We start from the raw sequence: 21,942 nt of genomic DNA on the forward strand, positions 1-21,942 counted from the left end.
CCCTCACCCCCCCCCCCCCCCCCCCCCCCACCGCCAGCTCACCCCTCTTCCCCAGCAACAGGAGTTCAGTTGCTGAACCTATTGTAAAATTTCAAAAGTTGGAGAAAGAATGCTTTAATATTGATGTGCTCTCTCTAGCTCTCTCACTCATTCTCCCCCTCTCTCTTTCACTGTCTCCCCCTCTCACGCACTCTCTCCCTCTCACTCTCTGCCTTGAAGGGGCAGACAGCTGCTCCTTCAGCGTCGATGGGCCTAGCACCCAACTTGAGGGATCGTGTGCCATCCTCGATGGACGGTGAGCCTGCCCTCTGGCCACTAATTGGCCAATTTGTGGAGAATCACTGTCAGGTGGCTGCTCTCCTCATAATGCGGGATTGCAAGCGCCACCACCACCACCCCTTCCATTTGACCCCAACCTCAGTGACCCCCAACCCAAAGAGTAAAGTTCAGCCACCAGGAGGCGGTGGCAATTCCACTCAGCAGCACCTGTGAGAATAAGTGATGGCGTCCATTTTGTGAGGAGCGACAGGGGTTACCCATTCCGATTGGTTGTATTCATCACCCAGCCTATTGGCTTGAACCACAGTATCCCCCACGTATCCACTCTTCGTTCATCCTCCGTGCCTCCCCACGGCCTACTGAAAAGGCCACAGACTTCTTGCTGCTCCATTAGATTTATCATGGCATTTCATGAAAATGCTTTTTTGTCCCCAGCACACACTGGCTCAAATATACTTTATAATCAATGGCTGAAAGTGTTCAAAGAAAGTAAAAGTGAAGACCATTTGATTTTGATTCCACAATACCATTTTTCCAGGGTTGCCCACAGCAGAATCATAGAGATGTAACTTCAATTCCTGGAGACAATTCCGGAGGTATTATCCTTACGCTTTGACAGATAATCACACTCTCTGTTGTCTATGCCACTGCTCTGCTCGTTGGTGTCACATATTTTACCCTTCAACTCGAAGTCAATCAAATGTGTTCTGCCCGTATTCTAACCTGCATCATGTCCTCTTCACCCATCACCCCTATGCTTGCTGACCTACATGGGCTCCCGATTCGGGAAGGCCTGAATTTTAGAATTCCCATTCGTCTTTTCAAGTTCCTCCAGAGCCTTTCTCCTCACTATCCTTGTAAACTCCTCCAGCCCTAAAACCCTCCGAGATATCATCGCTTCTCCAATTCTGGTCCTGGATTTTAATTGCTTCACTATTGATAGCTATAGTTTCAGCTGCATCGGCCCCAAACTCTGAAATTCCCACCCTAAAACCATCCTGTAGTCAACCTCTTTCTCCTCTGTCAAGACACTCCTTACAACCTATCCCTTTAAAGAATATTTGGTCACCTGCGCTAACATCTCTTGATGTAGCTCGGTGTGAAATTCTGTTTGGCTCCTGTGATGTGCCTTGGGACATTTTGCTCTATTATCGGTGCCATATAAATGCAAGTTGTCGTTGTTTGTCATTGAAGACCTGACTCTTCATTCAGGGCCCCATTGATAGCAACATCCACGAGGAAGACGGTTAGGAAACCGAGGGCCCACCTCCTCCCCCAACCCCACCACTGCCGCCCAACATCCGTTAATGTCCCCTTCCCCGGCTCTCTGCTCCAGCACGGCTGCGGGAGGACACCAGGGGTGGAATCTCGGTCAGGGGGCCATTTGTCAAGAGCAGACTGGTGATCTCAATCTTTGTTGCAGGAAAGGGTGAACATGGGAAGCCATACCCGCTGGCAGAGGAGGACCAGTCTGATTCGGCATACAGGGAAAACGGTTTCAACATTTACGTGAGCAACAGCATTGCCCTGGACCGTTCACTTCCTGACATCCGACATCCAAAGTAAGTGTAAAATTGAAACATCCAATGTGCTTAAATCACAGCTACTGTTAGATTTGTTTTGTCTATTATTCAGAATACAAAAAGATTAAGGAAGTGAAGGAGACAATGTGGTTCTTCCCTAACGTTGAAGCGTTTAATTTGACAGGTAATGTAAGTTTGGACCAGAACGCAGTATAACCTTTCATACACCTGTTTTGACGAGAATAGTACAAGATAAAGAACTGATGAGATTCCTTGTTTTGGGGAGAAAATAAAGGTCCCTTTCCGGTGGGGATTTGTTTGATGGCGTCCATAGCTCTCCTGAAAACTCTTGCTGAATGGGTTGTTTTATATGGGTGCCTGTCCAAAATCCGTTGTTTCATTATCAAGCATCAAAGAATCTCTTATCGGTTTGCAGGCCTTCCTCCCTTATCTCTGCCACTATTTGCATTGTTTCTTTCTTATCAGTTACCTCATGCAATATGATCAAACCAGTCTCAGCTTAACATTTCATCACCCAGATTCAATATCACCCAAAATATCTTATTGTCACGTTCTTTGTTGTAGCCGCAACGAGACAGAACCAGAGCTGGCACACGTTGAATTCGTACAACTCCACAAACGTCCGCAAAACTCTCTGATGATGTCATTGCATAACACGTGATATTATACCAGCCAATGGTGTTACTGTGATACATAGCACCCCTCCCTCTTTGCTCCCTTAGTGTCCCCAACATTTTTACTTAATCAAACATTTTAACACAGATCCAATACATTATGCCAGAACTAACATTGTTATGTTGCGGATACATGTATACATTAGCAAGACTCTTGGGTGGATGGCTGTCTCGTTTTGGCAGAACATGATATTCAGGAACTTGGCTCTTCAGAGTACGAGCAGTACCTTCCTGAACACTAGTCAATGTTCCATCTGGGAAACCAACTCAGGAACTGTCTCTGGTTGTGTGGGTGATTCTGTCATAACATAATCTTGACAGTTGTAGTTCTCAAGTCAGGCGTGTCACTGTCCATACTCTCGATGGTATAAACATCTGATGCAGATCCAGTACTCTCCCTATATGCAGACAATAATTGGTAAGCGTGCCAATGCCAAATTTATCCATCGTCAGTTTGCACGGCATATGAAATCGTATCCGTTTATGCTAGCACAATTCTGGAGTCCATTTTTTGCTTGAGGTGTAATTTCTCAGAAGATCACGTTCCCCACAGTCAAATGTTGTTCTCTTGCAGCCACTTATTACTGGTGTTGTTGCCTGACTATCTCTGAAGTTGAAGAGGGAATCAAAAGGTCAAACTGTAGGCGTAGCTTCCTTTTAACATCAGTGTAGCCGGTGAGCTTTGTGTTGTTGAATGTGCAATGTTTCTGTATGCCATTAAGAAGCTATTGACACATTTAAGTAGAGAGCCTTTATCCCTAGAAATCTTCACTGCATGCTTGAGCTATTGTAAGCAACATTCAGCTAAGCCTTTAGTAGCTGGATGGTAGGAGGCAGATTTGATACGGCGAATGCCAATTCAACCTTAATAGTGCTCCAATTTAATTTTGGATAGATCCAAAATCTTTGCTGGTCTCCTTGTTTTGCTAGAACACCAAGCTTACATTCCTTAAGCTGACTTGATGCTTTGGTACTCGGTGAGTCTTCAGTTGGGTCACCTAACTGGTAAATGTTCCCTGTAGACAAAGCTTGTAGATCTTTCTTGGTACATTTATTTAGTGCTGATGAAGGTTGGGGTGACCAACATGCCTTGGCAATATGGCCACCTTTAGCACAATTTTTGCATTTGTTCTCCTTCTCCAACAATCTCCGGCCATATGTCCCACTAGTTTGCAGCAATGACTTGGTAGGTTACTGGTGGGTCTACGTCTCACAAAGTCCATCTTATGGACTTTACATCGAACTCCAATCAGTGAAGCTTAACTGTCAGTTGTCCAGTAGCTTTTTTTTTCTTTTGAAAACCCTTTTACTTGCACTAGCGGCTGTCACGATCAACTGGATGATTCGCCGATGCCCCGCTCCAAACTGTACAGTGCCCAAGTATTTACTTGAGAGTTGTTTTTAATTGCCACAATGATGATGTCGCCTTGGAAGTCGACGATATTTTTCCCGACCTCACTCCCGATGGTGGAGGGGCCTCAATCTCCATTGATGATTCCTTCTTCTGGCCCACAAAACAGTCGTTGAAAGTTGTTTTGTCTCCCTATTTTTTAAAGGTCCAGGTCTCGTCGCCAGTTTCTATTTTGTTCTGCTCTTTGTTGTAGCCACAAAGAGAGGGAATCAGAGGTGGCACACTGTGAGTTCCTACAAGCACAGTGCAAGGGGCTTATTACAAGATACTGCTCAAGCAGGGTACAGTGGTGAAATCCACAAAAACACAATAACATCATTGCATAACTCGTGACATTACACTAGCCAATGGTGTTACTCTGATGCATGACACTTATTAATGCCATGTGCAGAATTATACAGTTCATTGACAGGCCCATAAACTTTCCTGGTGGTCATCTTGCCCTCCCTCCTGTCCATTCTCGACTGGGTGCTTTGCTTGCCAACTCTTCAGGTGGCTGGGTGGGAAACATAGCCATTGTTGTGCCATTTCCATCTCGATTGGATTACTGTGGATCGGTCAGTAAATCTATTGCCTGTAATTTAGCAGGTGGTGAGTTCATGTCATAATCCAGGACCTCAGCACCAAAATCAGGGCTGACACTCCAATGCTGTACTGAGGGGGAGCTACACTATTGGACATGCTGTTTTTTGAAAGATACATTAAACCGTTTTGTCTCTCGGGCAGATGTAAAAGATCCCACAACTGTATTTTGAAGAAGGCCAAGGGAGAATTCCCCAGTGTCCCAGACAGTGTTCATTCCTCAATCGACGTCATAACAACAGATGTTCTGGTCGTTATCACATTGTTGTGCGTGGGATCTTTCAGTGCGAGCATTGGCTGCTGAGTTTCCTACAGTACAACAGTACTGTTGAGGACAGCAGAGACGAGGGCGGCACGGTGGCACAGTGGTTAGCACTGCTACCTCACAGCGCCAGGGACCCAGGTTAAATTCTGACCTCGGGTGACTGCGCGGAGTCTGCACGTTCTCCCCCTGTCTACGTGGATTTCCTCCCGGTGCTCCGGTTTCTTCCCACAGTCCAAAGATGTGCAGGTTAGGTTGATTGCCCCTTAGTGTCCAAGGAGATGGGGCGGAAGGGTAGGGCCTCGGTAGGGTGCTCTTTCGGAGGGTCGATGCAGACTTGATGGACGGAATGGACTCCTTCTGCATTGTAGGGATTCTGTAATTCTATGAACAGTGACAATGCTTCAAAAAGCACCTCATTGACTGGAAAAGCATTTGGAGATGTCCTGAGATTGCGAACACCACTGCAGAAGTGTAAGTCTTTTTTCTTTCTTTCTTATACATTAAAAACACAATTCTACTGATGCCCTGCTTCCTCGGTGCTACCAAAAAACCACCAGTCTTTTTGTTTTCCTGTTTTTTCCAACCTCAGACACAGCGGTGCTACTGTAACATGGGGCCAGACTGTCAATTCCAAAAGCTTATCTATCAGGTTTTTGTACCTGCCAGGGGATCAAGCCTCGAATACAACTGACTGGAAAAGCACTCAGGATAAAGAATACTTTTCATTGTTGTGTGCCTCACATACAGAACCCTTGCTTGGTGATAGGCTTGTGGTATTGGTGAGAAGTATCATCTTGTTCTGGGTGGAAATAATTGACTTTAGCCCACGGATACGAAGCGAAGATTGACTTCAATTTCACTGCAAAGGTGCGGACGAGATTGGCCCGTGGCTCCTGTTTTACAGTAAAGCCATCAGTGATTGGGATCAAATGTTTTAATGTAGAATTGCTCACTCCCTCTATCAATTTATTTCTCTTTACAGCATACATCCTGCATATTCTGTTTGCAATATCTTTGATCTTTTTGCTGACTAAATGCTCATCCTCTCTGGTTTGCGTTTGTACCATTTTTATTCCATAGAACCCACCCTACAGTACAGAAGGAGGCCACTTGGCCCATCGAGTCTGCACCAACCCTCCGAAAGAGCACCCTACCTATGCCCATTCCCCCACCCTATCCCCGTAACCCCACTTGGAAATCCCTGGACATTAAGGGGCAATTTAGCATGGCCAATCCACCTAACCTGCACAGCTTTGACTGTGGGAGGAAACCGGAGCACCCGGACGAAACCCACGCAGACACGGGGATAACGTGCAAACCGAACACAATCACCGAAGGCCAGAATGAAACCCTGGCGCTGTGAGGCAGCAGCGCTAACTACTGTGCCGCCATGTCACCCACATATTCGGATAGAATCATCGACTCAGAAGTCAGCCATGCAGCCCATCCTGTCTCTGCTGGCTCTTTGAAGGAGCTACCTAGGTCTGTGTACCCCAGCCGCGTGATTCCCAGCGGCGCGCTGTTCGCTGCAGTGGGATTCTCTACCCCCGCCGCTTGTCAATGGGATTTACCACTGAAGCCCACCCCATGCCATCTGAAACCCACAGACGGGGTGTACTACCGGTGCGATCAGAGAGCTCCAGTGGCTGGAGAATTCCACCCTAATTAGTCATCTTGTAGTACTGAACTTGAGTGTTGCTGAGAAAAGAGACATGTCAAAGTTTTTTGTCTTGGACTGATCAGGACACTTTGCAATAATACCAATGGAAGGGAAGAAAACAAATGATCCATTATGAGAAGAAAGTGCCGATTGATTGGCAAGTGGATCAATCTCTACCAATCAGAGTCCACTTGCCAGCATTCTCTTCTCGTAGAGTATAAATTGTTACTTTGGTATTCTTGCAAAATGTCCTGATGAGTGCAAAATGAAAAACTTCGACATGTCTCTTTTTTCAGCAATGTTCAAGCTATCCAATTAGTCCAACTCCCCAGCTCTTTCCCCATAGCTCCGCATTTCTTTTTTTGTCATTATGTATTCATCCAATTCTGGATTGAAAGTTACTATTGAATCTGTGCCCTCTATCGTCTCAGGCAGCGGCGTTCCAGATCATAACCGTTCACTGTATTTTTTTAAAAATCTCCTCATCTCCACCTTTGATATTTCTTTCAATCATCTTAATTCTGAGTCCTCTACTTTCTGGACCTCCTGTCCCAACAATAGGGCAGGGGAATTAGTGGGCCTGGGTAGGGAGCTCTCTAGAGAACCGGTGCAGACCCAATGGGCCGAATGGCCTCCATCTGTACTGCAGCGATCCTATAGTTATATAATATTGAACAGCTCTGTCATCTGCGCTAAGAAGTACAATTTTTAGTCTCTCCACATAATCAAGCCCTTCAAAGTAGCCTTTGCACTCTCTCAAAAACATTGGCGTTCTTCCAAAAATGCGGAGGCCAGAATTGAACACAATATTCCAACTGTGCCCTACTCAGTGCTTTATAAAGGTCTCCCATAACCTCTTTGCTTTTGTACTCTATGTCTCAGTTTAGAAAGTTCAGGATTTTGTTGCTTGTTGAACATCCTTCTCAGCTTTCCACCTTCCAATGTTTTTGTACATACACCCCATGAATCTCCCCGTTTAGTTTATATTGCCTTACCTCATTCTTCCTTCCAATATGTATGAAATAAAAGACTTGTATTTCTGTTGTGTATTTCATGATCTCAGGATATCCCAGAGTGTTTTACAGTCAAATGAAATGTCGTCACTGTTGTGATGTTGAAAGCGAGACAGCCCAACATGCACACAGCAAACAGCAAACTGATAATGACCAGGAATTTTGTTGGTGAGTGGTGGTGGCTGAGGGATAAATATTGGCCAGGACACCAGGGAGAAGTCGGATGTTTTTTCTTAGAGATATGGCCCAGGATTCTTACGTTCACCTGAAAGGCTCTCCTTTGATTCTGGTCTGTGTAGTCGGTAGCTGGTTTCAAAGCTCGGACAATCTGCCTCAACACTGAACCGTTCCCCGGACAGTGACAGGAGTTACAGTTCATCGGACCATTGGCTGTACCAAGTGTGTTGCAGAGGGAGGCCATTTGGTCCATCGAGTCCGCACCAACACTCATTAAAAGCACCCTACCTAGGCCCCCACCCCCACCCCACCTCCCGCTCTAAACCTGTAACTCCACCTCATCTGCAACCTTTGGACACGAAGGGGAAATTTAGCGTGGCGAATCCACCTAACCTGCACACCTTTGAACTGCAGGAGCATCCGGAGAAAATGCACACAGACAGGGGGAGAACATGCAACCCCCACACAGACAGTCACCCAAGGCTGCAACTAAACCCAAGTCCCTGGAGCTGTGAGGCAGCAGTGCTAAGCACCGTGCCACCATGATGGGCCGGGCACAGGCCCTCAGGCCTCTTGATGAATAGCATCCCCTAAAAGAAAATGGTGATGAATCAGTTGCTTAATCCCTGAAAAATTCAAATTGCTGAGTTTGGTTTCCCTTGGCTCTCCAGCCGTTCCTCAGGATCCGTACTTCCAGAATAAAATGTGTGCTGTAACCTCCAGGAAGATAGCCAACCAAACCTGACAACCCTGTAGTGCAGGACACCACCAAGGTCCAAAAATAAAGTAAGAGGGAAGAAGTGATCGAATGTTCAAGGATGTCAAGTTGGGTTTTAAATGCTTTGTATATCGTGGGATTACTGAGGGAGAGAAAGAGGGCTCATTGATAGCAGTAAAGCGTGGCTAAGAGAAGCAGGTGACTGAATGAGTCCCAATGTAACTTCCGGGAGCTCCTCTTTCACTATGAAAGAAGAATGATCACTATTAAACTCAATTATGTGTTCCAATGAATACCTCAGAACTCAGCATCACCAACAGTAGTTGAAGTGAATACCATTAGATACCTTGAAGGGAATATTGATAAACACAAGGGAGAATGGAATGGAGGATATTTTGATTAGGAGACGAGATGAAAAAGTCGGGAGGAGGTTCACGAGGAAGTTCATGGATCTGTAGGGCTGAATGGCCCATTTCTATTTCATAGACTGGATGGAGCTCAATGTGGCTTTGCTCATTGCAAACATTCTTTACTCACATTTTCTTTGAAGGGATGAAAATGTTTGACAGGACAGATGATTCCGCTTGTAGGGAGTCCGAAACTAGGAGACATAAATTTGATAGCTCTCGATAAATGGAATAAAAAATTCAAGCAAAACTTATTTACTGAGAGAATAGGTAAGACGTGAAACATTAAAGCAAACAGCATTTAATAAGAAGCTAGGATAAGTGTATGAGGGAGAAAGCAATGACAGGATACGCAGATAGGTTGGGATGAAGGGGGCAGATGGTTGGTGTGGTAAATAAAGATCAGCATGGACAATCTGGGCTGAATGACGTCCTGTAACGTCTATGTAACCTTGTATTTTGCGTTATTCAATTGGGAGCCTGGAACAAGACTGTCCGTTGTGAAGTTTCTCTCTCTCTCTCTCTCTGGCTGCCTTCCGTATTGTGAGAAGATGGCTTGCACCTTGGTGGCCAACTCTGCTAAACATCGCCCGGTGTGTCTCAGGAGCCCCACTCGGGCCTTGGTGATCTCTGCCACAATTGATGTTGCTGAAGACAGTGGGCTGATCAGAGCTAGCTGAATTTTCCGTTTCTCCTTGACTCTTCCAGTGCCCCTCTGGACAGAAACCCCGACCATTGGCAGCTGTCTACATCGATGTCCACCGCCTTCACGTCTTTTGTAATGCATATGTGGTGACATCCTAATCCTCATTTCCTTCCTGAGCACTACTGATAATACAATAACAATGTCAAGGTTGAGCTTCAGACTTCAGCATAGAGCCAGCATTCCGGCTAATAAATCATCACCTCCCAACTGCGAAGCTTACAAGTCCCTATTTTTCCTCGCTGGCTCCCTCTCTCTCTCTCACTCTAGGCTAATTTTACATAGCTGTCAAAAGCTGCAGCAAAATTGATAGTTATCACTGCTTTATCGAGCCAGAATGACAATGCTACCTTAGAATGGGAATAGTGTCTGACTGAAACCAGGGCTGTAAATTGAATACCCTGACACACGGAGACAATTACTATGTAAATTGTTGCTCGGAATCTTTGCGTTGGTATTTTCTAAAGCTGTAGTTGTCACTTGCCCGATGACAAGTGGGCATTGTATTGCGAGCAACACAAGAACTGAGAAAGGTCTCGGTGGAAGCGCCACTTAACAGGGGTAGCAGCAACAAGAAAGATAATCAGATCTTTCGAGAGATATGAGTGTCTGCTTTCCCTTAATGGTGTCATATTTTGATAGTGGAAGCTGCTTTAATTTGTGACTGATCGCTCTCGCATTTTCCTGAGCTACGGCCACTGGGATATGCTCGTTGAGTTTTCACTACCTGTCTTATCAGGTATCAGCCACCCTCTTCAAATTCAGGTCTTCGTTTATCTCTCCCTGCTCTCTGAGGACACATTAAATTGCTTTCTGTGCACTTGTAGCAGCAGTGAGATCTTTAAACTAGACAAATTGTCTTCTAATTTGGAAGTCATCTCTGTAGATTTGACACTTGTACAACTCTGGTGCTCAAACTTGAATGGTACCAAGTCTAAAAAGATTAAATTACAAGGTCGAGTTACTTAGACTAGTTTTCTTTTTAATCCCTGGAGTATAGCAGGTTAAGAGGTGATTTTATTGAAGTGTTTAAGATTATTAAAGGATCTGATAGAGAAGTGAGAGAGAGAAACTCTGATGAGGGGAGGCCAGATCGCTTTGAAATTAGAGCTAGGCTCTTCAGAGGTGATGTCAAGAGCACGTGTCCACACAAGGGGAGCTCTTTCCCCCCCAGAAAGCTGTAGGAGCGGCATTGCTTCAATTGAAAATATCAAAACAGAGATTGATAGAATTTTTTGTTTCGAACCACAGAACTAAGGCGGGAAGGTTAGAGTTGAGATACAGATCAGCTGGGATCTAATTGAATACTGGAATGGGCTCAAGAGGTTGGAATGCCCTCGTCCTGTTCCTATGAATGTAATTCCGAGTAAAAGATAGCAAATGAATGTTCAGCAGGTGCAGTATGCTTCACCAGGACCAGCTTTGTTCACACAGTCAGAAATGTCATTACTGAAAGCTGTGCCAACGAGATGTGTCTCCTGATAGCTCATCCTTTAACTGGTGACATTAAGCCGACATTCCGCTGAGTTTGGCCAGGCATCAAAGGTATTTGAAGGAGCACAAAGTGATGTCCTCCTGGCGTCTTGCCCAATGTTACTCATCAACCACAACTATTGGAGTAAAGCTCATTCAAATAACTTTAAAATGCTCTTTAAAACATTCTTCTTGGACCACGTTTTGATCATTCACCCTAGTACATTGTTCAGTGTCAAATATTGTTTGATTATGCCCCTGTGAAGTATCCTGCGACACTTCACCACTTTAGAGGCACCGTCTTTTTTTTATTCGTTCAAGGGATGTGTGCCAGCGTTTGGTCCCCATTCCTAATTGCCCTTACTTTGAGTGTTTGCTAGCCCGTTTCAGAGGGTATTTAAGAATCAACCACATTGCTGTGGTTCTGGAGTCACATGTCGTCCAGGATGTTAGATTTCCTTCCCTAAAGGACATTAACGAACCAGATGGTTTTTTGCAACAATGAACAATGGTTTCACGATCATCAGTAGACTTTTAATTCCAGGTTTTTATTGAATTCACGTTTTACCATCTGCTGTGGTCGGCTTCGAACTCCGCTCCCCAGAGCTGGGTAGCTGGAATGCTAGTCCAGTGACAAGTCCCCTATGCCACCACCTCCCTGAATTGTTATTTCCAATTGTGATCACTGATCATTGATTATCATAGAATTTACAGTGCAGAAGGAGGCCATTCGGCCCATCGAGTCTGCACCGGCTCTTGGAAAGAGCACCCTATCCAAGGTCAACACCTCCATTGTAACCTCACCCAACACTAAGGGCAATTTTGGACACTAAGGGCAACTTATCATGGCCAATCCACCTAACCTGCACATCTTTGGACTGTGGGCAAAAACCCGAGCATCCGGAGGAAACCCACGCACACACGGGGAGGATGTGCAGACTCCACACAGACAGTGACCCAAGCCGGAATCGAACCTGGGACCCTGGAGCTGTGAAGCAATTGTGCAATCCACAATGCTACCGTGCTGCCCCTAATATAATGGCCCTGATATATGCCCCTGATATAATGGGTGCGATTCAACCACCCCGTCGCATTGGGTGAATCCCGTGAGAGCCCCAAATCAGGCTCAGCGCAGGGTGCCAGGCCGACTGCAAGTCACACAGTGATCCAGAAATTAGATTTAAATGAGCCATTAAGTTCATTTAAATACCCGAATGCTGTATGCACCCATCGCCTGGGTGTCAATGGCCACACCTCCGCGATCTCAACTGGGCGTTGGTCAGGGACAGGGAAGGCTAATACACTGGCTCCCCCCACCCCCACCCCCACCCCCTGGGTAAGTTGACACTGCCAGATAGGCACCCTGGCAATTCCAGCCAGGTACTGGTCAGGTCCTGGGGCCCTTGCCAATGAGAGGAGTGAGGAGGGGTATTCGAGGGAACATAAAAAATTTGGGGGCGGTGAAGGGGGAGTCCTGAAATCGGCAGCTGGGGGGGGGGGGGGGGGGGGATCCGAAAGTGGTGTGTGTAGAGATCGAGGCAAATGTTCAAAATGGCGCCCTGATGTGCAAGGAGCCAGTGCAGCTGGAAAGCTCAGCTCCCCAGTGCAGGTAGAGTGCTTAAGTGTGGCCATGACATGGACAAACTCCCTGAGACCCCAAAAAACAGCTAAGTGCCGTAAAATAGCGGGGTCAATCTCGGTGCACCAGCTGTCATACTACACCCCGCCAAACACCCCCGAATGCAGACTTACAATTTGTTCCGCTGAATCACGCCCAATGTCGTAAAATGCAACAGCTGATGTGATTATGACCAGAAATGTTGGTTGAATGACAAGGAAAACTCAAATATTCTTTTTTAAATAGTGCCATGGGACCTTGTGTGTTCAACAGACGATAAGATCTCAACTGAAAGATGCCATTTCTGATGATGCGGCTCTCTTTCAGTACTGCAGTCAAAACTTATCATGGATTTTGCGCTCAAGGGCAGAATTTTCCAAGATTTTTGGTCATGGAGAACGCTTTTGGGTTCTGAACCCATTCGCAGCGGCAACATACGTCTTGGGTGAATTTACCGGAAGGTGAACAATTGATAGGCTGCCTCCAGGATTACAGCGGGCTTGGGGGCAGGTTCAGAAGGTGGGAGGTCGTTTAGCACGCCGCCGAGCAGCCAGCAGTGTGAGTGCTGATGAGGGCAATGCAGCCGGAGGGGATGGGACACAAGGGAGGGGTAATCAGTCTGATGGGAGCGGCTGCCATTCCACCCCGGCAGTATCAGTCTCCATGACCCCCTCACCCAATGGCAAACCTCTGCCAGCAGCCCCCCTCAGCTTTGCCATTTTTTGCCATCAAAGGTCGCAAAGCCCCGAACTCTCACGCCACTCCGTGCTCCTGCCTCACGGCCATCTCTGCTGAGTTCCCGAGCTGCCGACACAATGTGGGGCCCATATGATGCTGGGAGAAGCTGTTGGACTCAAACTCGACCATCTGTCGTGGTGGGATTGAAGCCTGGAACCACTAGGCCACAGGAGGAACCCTAAAGACGACAGATTTCCTCCCCTAACGGACGCTAGTGAGCCAACTGGGATGTGTACGACAATCGACAATGAATTGCAATGATGGCGAAAGGTTGCAGTTAATTGCCTGATCATCCCTCTTGATTGGCTACCCCCACCCCCCAATACCTCCTCCGGGAAAAGCAAGACATTTTGGCCTTCACGTCTGCAATCTTTGTTTCCTAATTTTCATCGTTGCTCATGCTCCCCAGCTCCAAGATCCTGGAAAACATCCCCCAAATCTCTGGAGTGTGATGAATAAAGCAGACATCTCGTGTCAACAGGGAAGGGTGATTAAAAAACCCTTGCTCATTGGATTTTTTATTCCGGGCAATGCTGAGAACTCGAAAATCATTCTGGCGTCGGTGGGTTTACATAGCTGATCTGAAGTGTGGGTGATCTTTGGACTAGTTTGCGAGGCAACATGCTGATAATTGAGTGCGTTTAAATTAGTAACATCAGGACTGTCAGAATTGTATTCTTTTATTTTAAAGGTCTACTTTCATAGAAACCGTACAGTGCAGAAGAGGCCATTCGGCCCATCGAGTCTGCACTGATCCTCTGAAAGAGCACCCTACCCTGGCCCACTCCCCCACATAGTCCTGTAACCCCCACTGAGGACAATTTATCATGGCCAATGCACCTAACCTGCACATCTTTGGACTGTGGGAGGAAACCACAGCACCCGGAGGAAACCCACGCAGACACGGGGAGAAAGTGCAAACTCCACACAGTCACCCAAGGTCAGAACCGAACCCGGGTCTCTGGCGCTGTCCATGAGCAGTGCTAACCACTGTGCCACCGTGCCGCCCTTTAATTCTCTGTGTCTGAGTATGCTATACAAATCTTTACTCATTCTATGTTCACACAGAGGTTCACGTTTTAAAAGTGGGACACAAAGTTAACCAATTTCCAACTCAGCGTTTCTCATTAAAATGCACCTCCTCTCACAAATTCCCGTAAGCCCTGAGCACATGTTTGCAACCTGATCGACCTTATTCCTCAGACAAGCTGATCATCATGTGCTGTAGCTTTTTCACCACATACTGTGTCACTCATTCTCTGAAGGAATCCTCCAAGTTAAACAATACCTTTAAAATATCTTGCCCTGATGTCTTGCTGTTCAACAATATGATTAGCAAACCCATTCAGCATGACTGTGAGACTGTCAATCACGCCTATTATTCATACAACATTCTGAACTTCACTGAACACTCGAAAACAATTTCTGAGGATGTGAGTGACATGATTGAGGCACTATTTATTGTCCAGCCTTAGTTCCATAATGTCATTAAGTGTCAGCCATCTCATTTAGGACCAGAGTCACATATAGGCCAGACCTCACAGAGTGAGATGTTTCTGCTACTGAAGGGCATTAAGGAATCTGTTACGTTTTTTTACCATGTCTCTCAATAGTCTTCAATGTCATTTCTTCAGGTCCCAGGCCACAAGTTATCAGATTTATTGAATGCCACACTTATCAGAGTGGAACTTGAATTCATTACTATCTGGGTTGCTGGACCAGCACCAAAACCATTTGTCTCTCATACCCCAGTCAATCGCTACTTTTCTGATTATTTGTTTATTAAATGTGTACGTCACAGGCAAGGTTAGCATTCGTGACCATCCCCCATTGCCCTTGAGAAGATGTTGAGCCATGTTCTTGAACTGCTGCACTGGGGAGATAATGGTGCAGCGGTAATGTCCCTGGACTTGTAATCCAGAGGCCCAGGCTAATATTCTGGGACCAAAAGAGAAAATGCTGGAAAATCTCAGCAGCATCTGGCAGCATCTGTAGGAAGAGAAAAGAGCAAAGACTTCGAGTCCAGGTGACCCTTTGTGCAGGCATGGGCTGCTTCAGTATCTGAGGAGTCGCAAATGGTGCTGAACATTGTGCAATTATCAGTGATCATGCCCATAGAAATAGGTACATACATACATCGATACATAGAATTTACAGTGCAGAAGGAGGCCATTCGGCCCATTGGGTCTGCACCGGCCCTAGAGAAAGGATTGGCCCACTACTAGAGAAAGGATTGGCTCACTCAAAGACAAAAGAGGGAATTTATGTGTGGAGTCAGAGGAAATGGGTGAGATTCTTAATGAGAACTTTGCATCGGCATTCAACAAGGAGAGGGACAGGACGGATGTTGAGGTTAGGGATGGATGTTTAAATACTCTAGGTCAAGTCGGCATAAGGAAGGGGGAGGTTTTGGGTATTCTAAAAGGCATTAAGGTGGACAAGTTCCCAGGTCCGGATGGGATCTATCCCAGGTTACTGAGGGAAGCGAGGGTCGAAATAGCTGGGGCCTTAACAGATATCTTTGCAGCATATTTGAGCACGGGTGAGGTCCCAGAGGACTGGAGAATTGCCAATGTTGTCCCTTTGTTTAAGGAGGGTAGCAGGGATAATCCAGGGAATTATAGACCTGTGAGCTTGACGTCAGTGGTAGGCAAACTGTTGGAGAAGATACTGAGGGATAGGATCTCTTCATATTTGGAAGAAAATAGACTTATCAGTGATAGGCAGCATGGTTTTGTGCAGGGAAGGTCATGTCTTACAAACCTAATAGAATTCTTTGAGGAAGTGACAAACTTAATTGATGAGGGAAGGGCTGTAGATGACATACACATGGACTTCAGTAAGGCGTTTGATAAAGTTTTCCATGGCAGGTTGATGGAAAAAGTGAAGTCGTATGGGGTTCAGGGTGTTTTAGCTAGATGGATAAAGAACTGGCTGGGCAACAGGAGACAGAGAGTAGTGGTGGAAGGGAGTGTCTCAAAATAGAGAAAGGTAACTAGTGGTGTTCCACAGGAATCTGTGCTCGGACCACTGTTGTTTGTGATATGCATAAATGATCTGGACGAAGGTATAGGTGGTCTGATTAGCAAGTTTGCAGATGATACTAAGATTGGTGGAGTTGCAGATAGCGGTGGGGACTGTCAGAGAATACAACAAAATATAGATAGATTGGAGAGTTGGGCAGAGAAATGGCAGATGGAGTTCAATCCAGGCAAATGCGAGGTGATGCATTTTGGAAGATCCTATTCAAGAGCGGACTATACGGTCAATGGAAGAGTCCTGGGGAAAATTGATGTACAGAGAGATCTGGGAGTTCAGGTCCATTGTACCCTGAAGGTGGCAACGCAGGTCGATAGTGTGGTCAAGAAGGCATACAGCATGCTTGCCTTCATTGGACGGGGTATTGAGTACAAGAGTCGGCAGGTCATGTTACAGTTGTATAGGACTTTGGTTAGGCCACATTTGGAATACTGCATGCAGTTCTGGTCGCCACATTACCAGAAGGATGTGGATGATTTAGAGAGGGTGCAGAGGAGGTTCACCAGGATGTTGTCTGGTATGGAGGGTGCTAGCTATGAAGAAAGGTTGAGTAGATTAGGATTGTTTTCATTGGAAAGACAGAGGTTGAGGGGGGACCTGATTGACGTCTGCAAAATTATGAGAGGTATGGACAGGGTGGATAACAACAAGCTTTTTCCAAGAGTGGGGGTGTCAATTACAAGGGGTCACAATTTCAAGGTGAGAGGGGGAAAGTTCAAGGGAGATGTGGGTGGAAAGTGTTTTACGCAGAAGGTGGTGGGTGCCTGGAACGCTTTGCCAGCAGAGGTGGTAGAAGCGGGCACGATAACACCATTTAAGATGCATCTAGACAGATATATGAACGGGCGGGGAACAGAGAGAAGTTGATCCTTGGAAAATAGGCAACAGGTTTAGATAAAGGATTTGGATCGGTGCAGGCTGGGAGGGCTGTAGGGCCTGTTCCTGTGCTGTAATTTTCTTGTTCTTTGTTGTCCTACTTAAGCCCAGACCTCCACCCTTTCCCCGTAAACCAGTAACCTCACCCAACCTTTTTTAACATGAAGGGCAATTTAGCATGACCAATCCACCTGACCTGCATCTCGTTGGACTGTGGGAGGAAACCAGAGCACCCAGAGGAAACCCACGCAGACACGGGGAGAAAGTGCAGACTCCTTACAGACAGTGACCCAAGTTGGGAATCGAACCTGTGACCCTGGCAGTGTGAAGCAACAGTGCTAACCACTGTGCTACTGCTCCGTCCACTTCTAACCATATGATGGAGAGAAGCAGCTGAACATGGTTGGTTCCACGACATGTTGGACTTACCAAGTTCCCTTGTCACTATATCCCTCAGCCCATTCCTTCTCTCCATCAATACATTCCATTGTGTCTTGGACTTTGCATCATATCAACGTCAGTGACCTTTGGTTTTGAACATATTTTGTTACGCTTAGCGTGAACAAAATTCTGGATTTGTACCGCTCCTTCGTTTCCACCCATCATGCTCTGATATTTGAAATTGTAGGAATGGAAAGGGAGCAAACTTGATAACTGCGTTCCAAAAGTAATCCCAAAATTAATGCAATAAAACCCTGAAGGAGTTGTGGTGGGATGTATAAAGCCGCTCTCCTTTACTTCCTTGTGGTCCTGCCACCAACATCACCAACAACAACTTGCATTTCATTTCAATATCGCCTTTAAGCTGTCCCAAGGTCCTTCAGAGGAGCAATTATCAAACAATATTTGACAACAAGCAGTACACATGGTTTTATCGGACTGGTGAGCAGAAGCTTGATCAAAGGGGTACGCTTAAATGAGGAGTGATTTGGGGAAAATTTTGCAGAGCTAATGGCGCACCTGTTGTTGTGGAGTGATGAGAACCGGGGATGTGCAAAGAGCCTCTGGTGTCCCCTAAAGATCCATAATTGAGCCCCTCCTCACTCTCATTTACCTCAGCGCTATCATCCAAAAGCACAGAGGCCGAGATTTTCCGGTTTCTCCCACGGAGGGTTTCCCCACATCAGATGTGGCGAGCCATTGGCCGGCAGCGGGATGGACCTGTCCTGCCAACGTCTACGGGTTTTTGCATGGATTGTCTGCACCGCCGCCGGGGGACCCGCCTTGGCGATGAGAGGGTGGTGGTGGTGGTGGTGGTGGAACAGAGCGGGGGGGTGGGGGGGATTCAACTTTGATGGGATCGGAAAATCTTGCCAGAGGGACAGGCCGGAAACCCCCGCCCAGTCAGTTCCACATGTCTGCTGATGGCGCCCAGCTCGACCTCACCACCACCTCTCTCAACCCTTCCGCTATTTCTAAATTGTGCAGCCGCTTATCTGCAATACAATGCTGATGAATAGAAGTCTCGGAGTGAAAATTGAAACCGTAGTTTCCAGTCCCTGCCCCATATCATTAACCACTGACTTGCAGTTGATGTAGTTTACATAGATTTCAGCAAAGCCTTTGACTTATTGGAGTCTTATAAAGAAGGCAAGTATATATGGGATACAGGGTAACTTGATAAGTTTGATTCAAAAAGGCTCAGCTGTCGGAGACAGAGGGTGATGGCAGAAGATTGCTTTTGTGTCTGACATCCACAGGGATCTGTGCTGGGTCGCGTATTATTCGTTGTTTATACAAACAACATAGATGACTATGTGGGGGGTAGGAACAATAACTTTGCGGATGACACAAAGATTAGCCGGGTGGTTAGCAGTGAGATTGAGTGAGTGTCTTGGGTTAGATGAAGCATCGACTTGCTGCGGGATTCTCCGATCAGCCTGCTGCGATTTCCTGCGCGACGTGGGGCCCTCTGTTCCGGAAGCCGGCCAATGGGATTTCCCATTGAGGCCACCACACTCCATCTGGAAACCTGCAGGCGTGGCTGTGATGCAGGCGGAGTGGAGGATCCCGCTAATGGAGAATTCTACCCGGGATGTTCAAATGGATCGATGAAATTCAACCCTGACAATTTGAGGCGATACACTTTGGAAGGAGTAACTTGACAAGAAGTAATCAATGAACGGCTTGAAACTAGAAAGCTCTGAGGAACAAAAGGACCTTGGTATGTTTGTCCATAGATCTCTGAAGGCAGAAGGGCAGGTTAATAGGGTGGTCAAAAAGTCATATGTGATACTTGCCTTTATCAATTGTGGCATAGGTTACAAAAGCAGGGCTGTATAGAACTTTGGTGAGGCCACAGCTGGAGTACTGTGTGCAATTCTGGTCGCCATATTATAGGAAGGATGTGATTGCACTGGAGCGGGTGCAGAGGAGATTCACCAGGATGTTGCCTGGAGTTATGAAGTTATGAAGAGAGGCTGGGTCGGCTTGGGTTGTTTTTGTTGGAGCAGAGAAGACTGAGGGGCGACCTGATCGAGGTGTACAGGATTATGAGGGGCATGGACAGGGTGGATAGGGAGAAGTTGTTCCCCTTAGTTGAACGGTCAGTCACGAGGGGGACACAATTCAAGATGAGGTACAGGAGGTTTAGGGGTGATTTGAGGAAAAGCATTTTTACCCAGAGGGTGATGACGGTCTGGAATGCACTGCCTGGGAGGGTGGTAGAGGCAGGTTGCCACACATCCTTTAAAAAGTACCTGGATAAGCATAGAACATACATAGAACAATACAGCGCAGTACAGGCCCTTCGGCCCATGATGTTGCACCGAAACAAAAGCCATCTAACCTACACTATGCCATTATCATCCATATGTTTATCCAATAAACTTTTAAATGCCCTCAATGCTGGCGAGTTAACTACTGTAGCAGGTAGGGCATTCCACGGCCTCACTACTCTTTGCGTAAAGAACCTACCTCTGACCTCTGTCCTATATCTATTACCCCTCAGATTAAAGTTATGTCCCCTCGTGCCAGCCATATCCATCCGCGGGAGAAGGCTCTCACTGTCCACCCTATCCAACCCCCTGATCATTTTGTATGCCTCTATTAAGTCTCCTCTTAACCTTCTTCTCTCCAACGAAAACAACCTCAAGTCCATCAGCCTTTCCTCATAAGATTTTCCCTCCATACCAGGCAACATCCTGGTAAATCTCCTCTGCACCCACTCCAAAGCCTCCACGTCCTTCCTATAATGCGGTGACCAGAACTGTACGCAATACTCCAAATGCGGCCGTACCAGAGTTCTGTACAGCTGCAACATGACCTCCCGACTCCGGAACTCAATCCCTCTACCAATAAAGGCCAACACTCCATAGGCCTTCTTCACAACCCTATCAACCTGGGTGGCAACTTTCAGGGATCTATGTACATGGACACCTAGATCCCTCTGCTCATCCACACTTTCAAGAACTTTACCATTAGCCAAATATTCCGCATTCCTGTTATTCCTTCCAAAGTGAATCACCTCACACGTCTCTACATTAAACTCCATTTGTCACCTCTCAGCCCAGCTCTGCAGCTTATCTATATCACTCTGTAAACTGCTACATCCTTCCACACTATCGAAAACACCACCGACTTTAGTATCGTCTACAAATTTACTCACCCACCCTTCTGCGCCTTCCTCTAGGTCATTGATAAAAATGACAAACAGCAACGGCCCCAGAACAGATCCTTGTGGTACTCCACTTGTGACTGTACTCCATTCTGAACATTTCCCATCAACCACCACCCTCTGTCTTCTTTCAGCTAGCCAATTTCTGATCCACATCTCTAAATCACCCTCAATCCCCAGCCTCCGTATTTTTTGCAATAGCCTACCGTGGGGAACCTTATCAAACGCTTTGCTGAAATCCATATACACCACATCAACTGCTCTACCCTCGTCTACCTGTTCAGTCACCTTCTCAAAGAACTCAATAAGGTTTGTGAGGCATGACCTACCCTTCACAAAGCCATGCTGACTATCCCTGATCATATTATTCCTATCTAGATGATTATAAATCTTGTCTCTTATAATCCCCTCCAAGACTTTACCCACTACAGACGTGAGGCTCACCGGTCTATAGTTGCTGGGGTTGTCTCTGCTCCCCTTTTTGAACAAAGGGACCACATTTGCTGTCCTCCAGTCCTCTGGCACTATTCCTGTAGCCAATGATGACATAAAAATCAAAGCCAAAGGTCCAGCAATCTCTTCCCTGGCCTCCCAGAGAATCCTAGGATAAATCCCATCAGGTCCCGGGGACTTATCTATTTTCAGCCTGTCCAGAATTGCCAACACCTCTTCCCTACGTACCTCAATGCCATCTATTCTATTAGCCTGGGGCTCAGCATTCTCCTCCACAACATTATCTTTTTCCTGAGTGAATACTGACGAAAAATATTCATTTAGTATCTCGCCTATCTCTTCAGACTCCACACACAATTTCCCATCCCTGTCCTTGACTGGTCCTACTCTTTCCCTAGTCATTCGCTTATTCCTGACATACCTATAGAAAGCTTTTGGGTTTTCCTTGATCCTTCCTGCCAAATACTTCTCATGTCCCCTCCTTGCTCGTCTTAGCTCTCTCTTTAGATCCTTCCTCGCTACCTTGTAACTATCCATCGCCCCAACCGAAACTTCACACTTCATCTTCACATAGGCCTCCTTCTTCCTCTTAACAAGAGATTCCACTTCCTTGGTAAACCACGGTTCCCTCGCTCGACGCCTTCCTCCCTGTCTGACCGGTACATACTTATCAAGAACACGCAGTAGCTGATCCTT

General features: G+C 46.4%; 1 protein-coding gene across 1 annotated transcript in view; it reads left to right on the forward strand.

The window, feature by feature from the left end:
* The window catches only part of galntl6 (polypeptide N-acetylgalactosaminyltransferase like 6), a 1,697,721-nt gene that overhangs the window by 639,091 nt on the left and 1,036,688 nt on the right, over positions 1 to 21,942 (forward strand). The window contains exon 4 of the mRNA XM_072515756.1: positions 1,703 to 1,841. Coding sequence (XP_072371857.1) covers positions 1,703 to 1,841 — 139 coding nt within the window. The remainder of the gene's footprint in view (positions 1 to 1,702; positions 1,842 to 21,942) is intronic.

Source organism: Scyliorhinus torazame, chromosome 9, assembly GCF_047496885.1.
Source record: "Scyliorhinus torazame isolate Kashiwa2021f chromosome 9, sScyTor2.1, whole genome shotgun sequence".
Taxonomy (NCBI): Eukaryota; Metazoa; Chordata; class Chondrichthyes; order Carcharhiniformes; family Scyliorhinidae; genus Scyliorhinus; species Scyliorhinus torazame.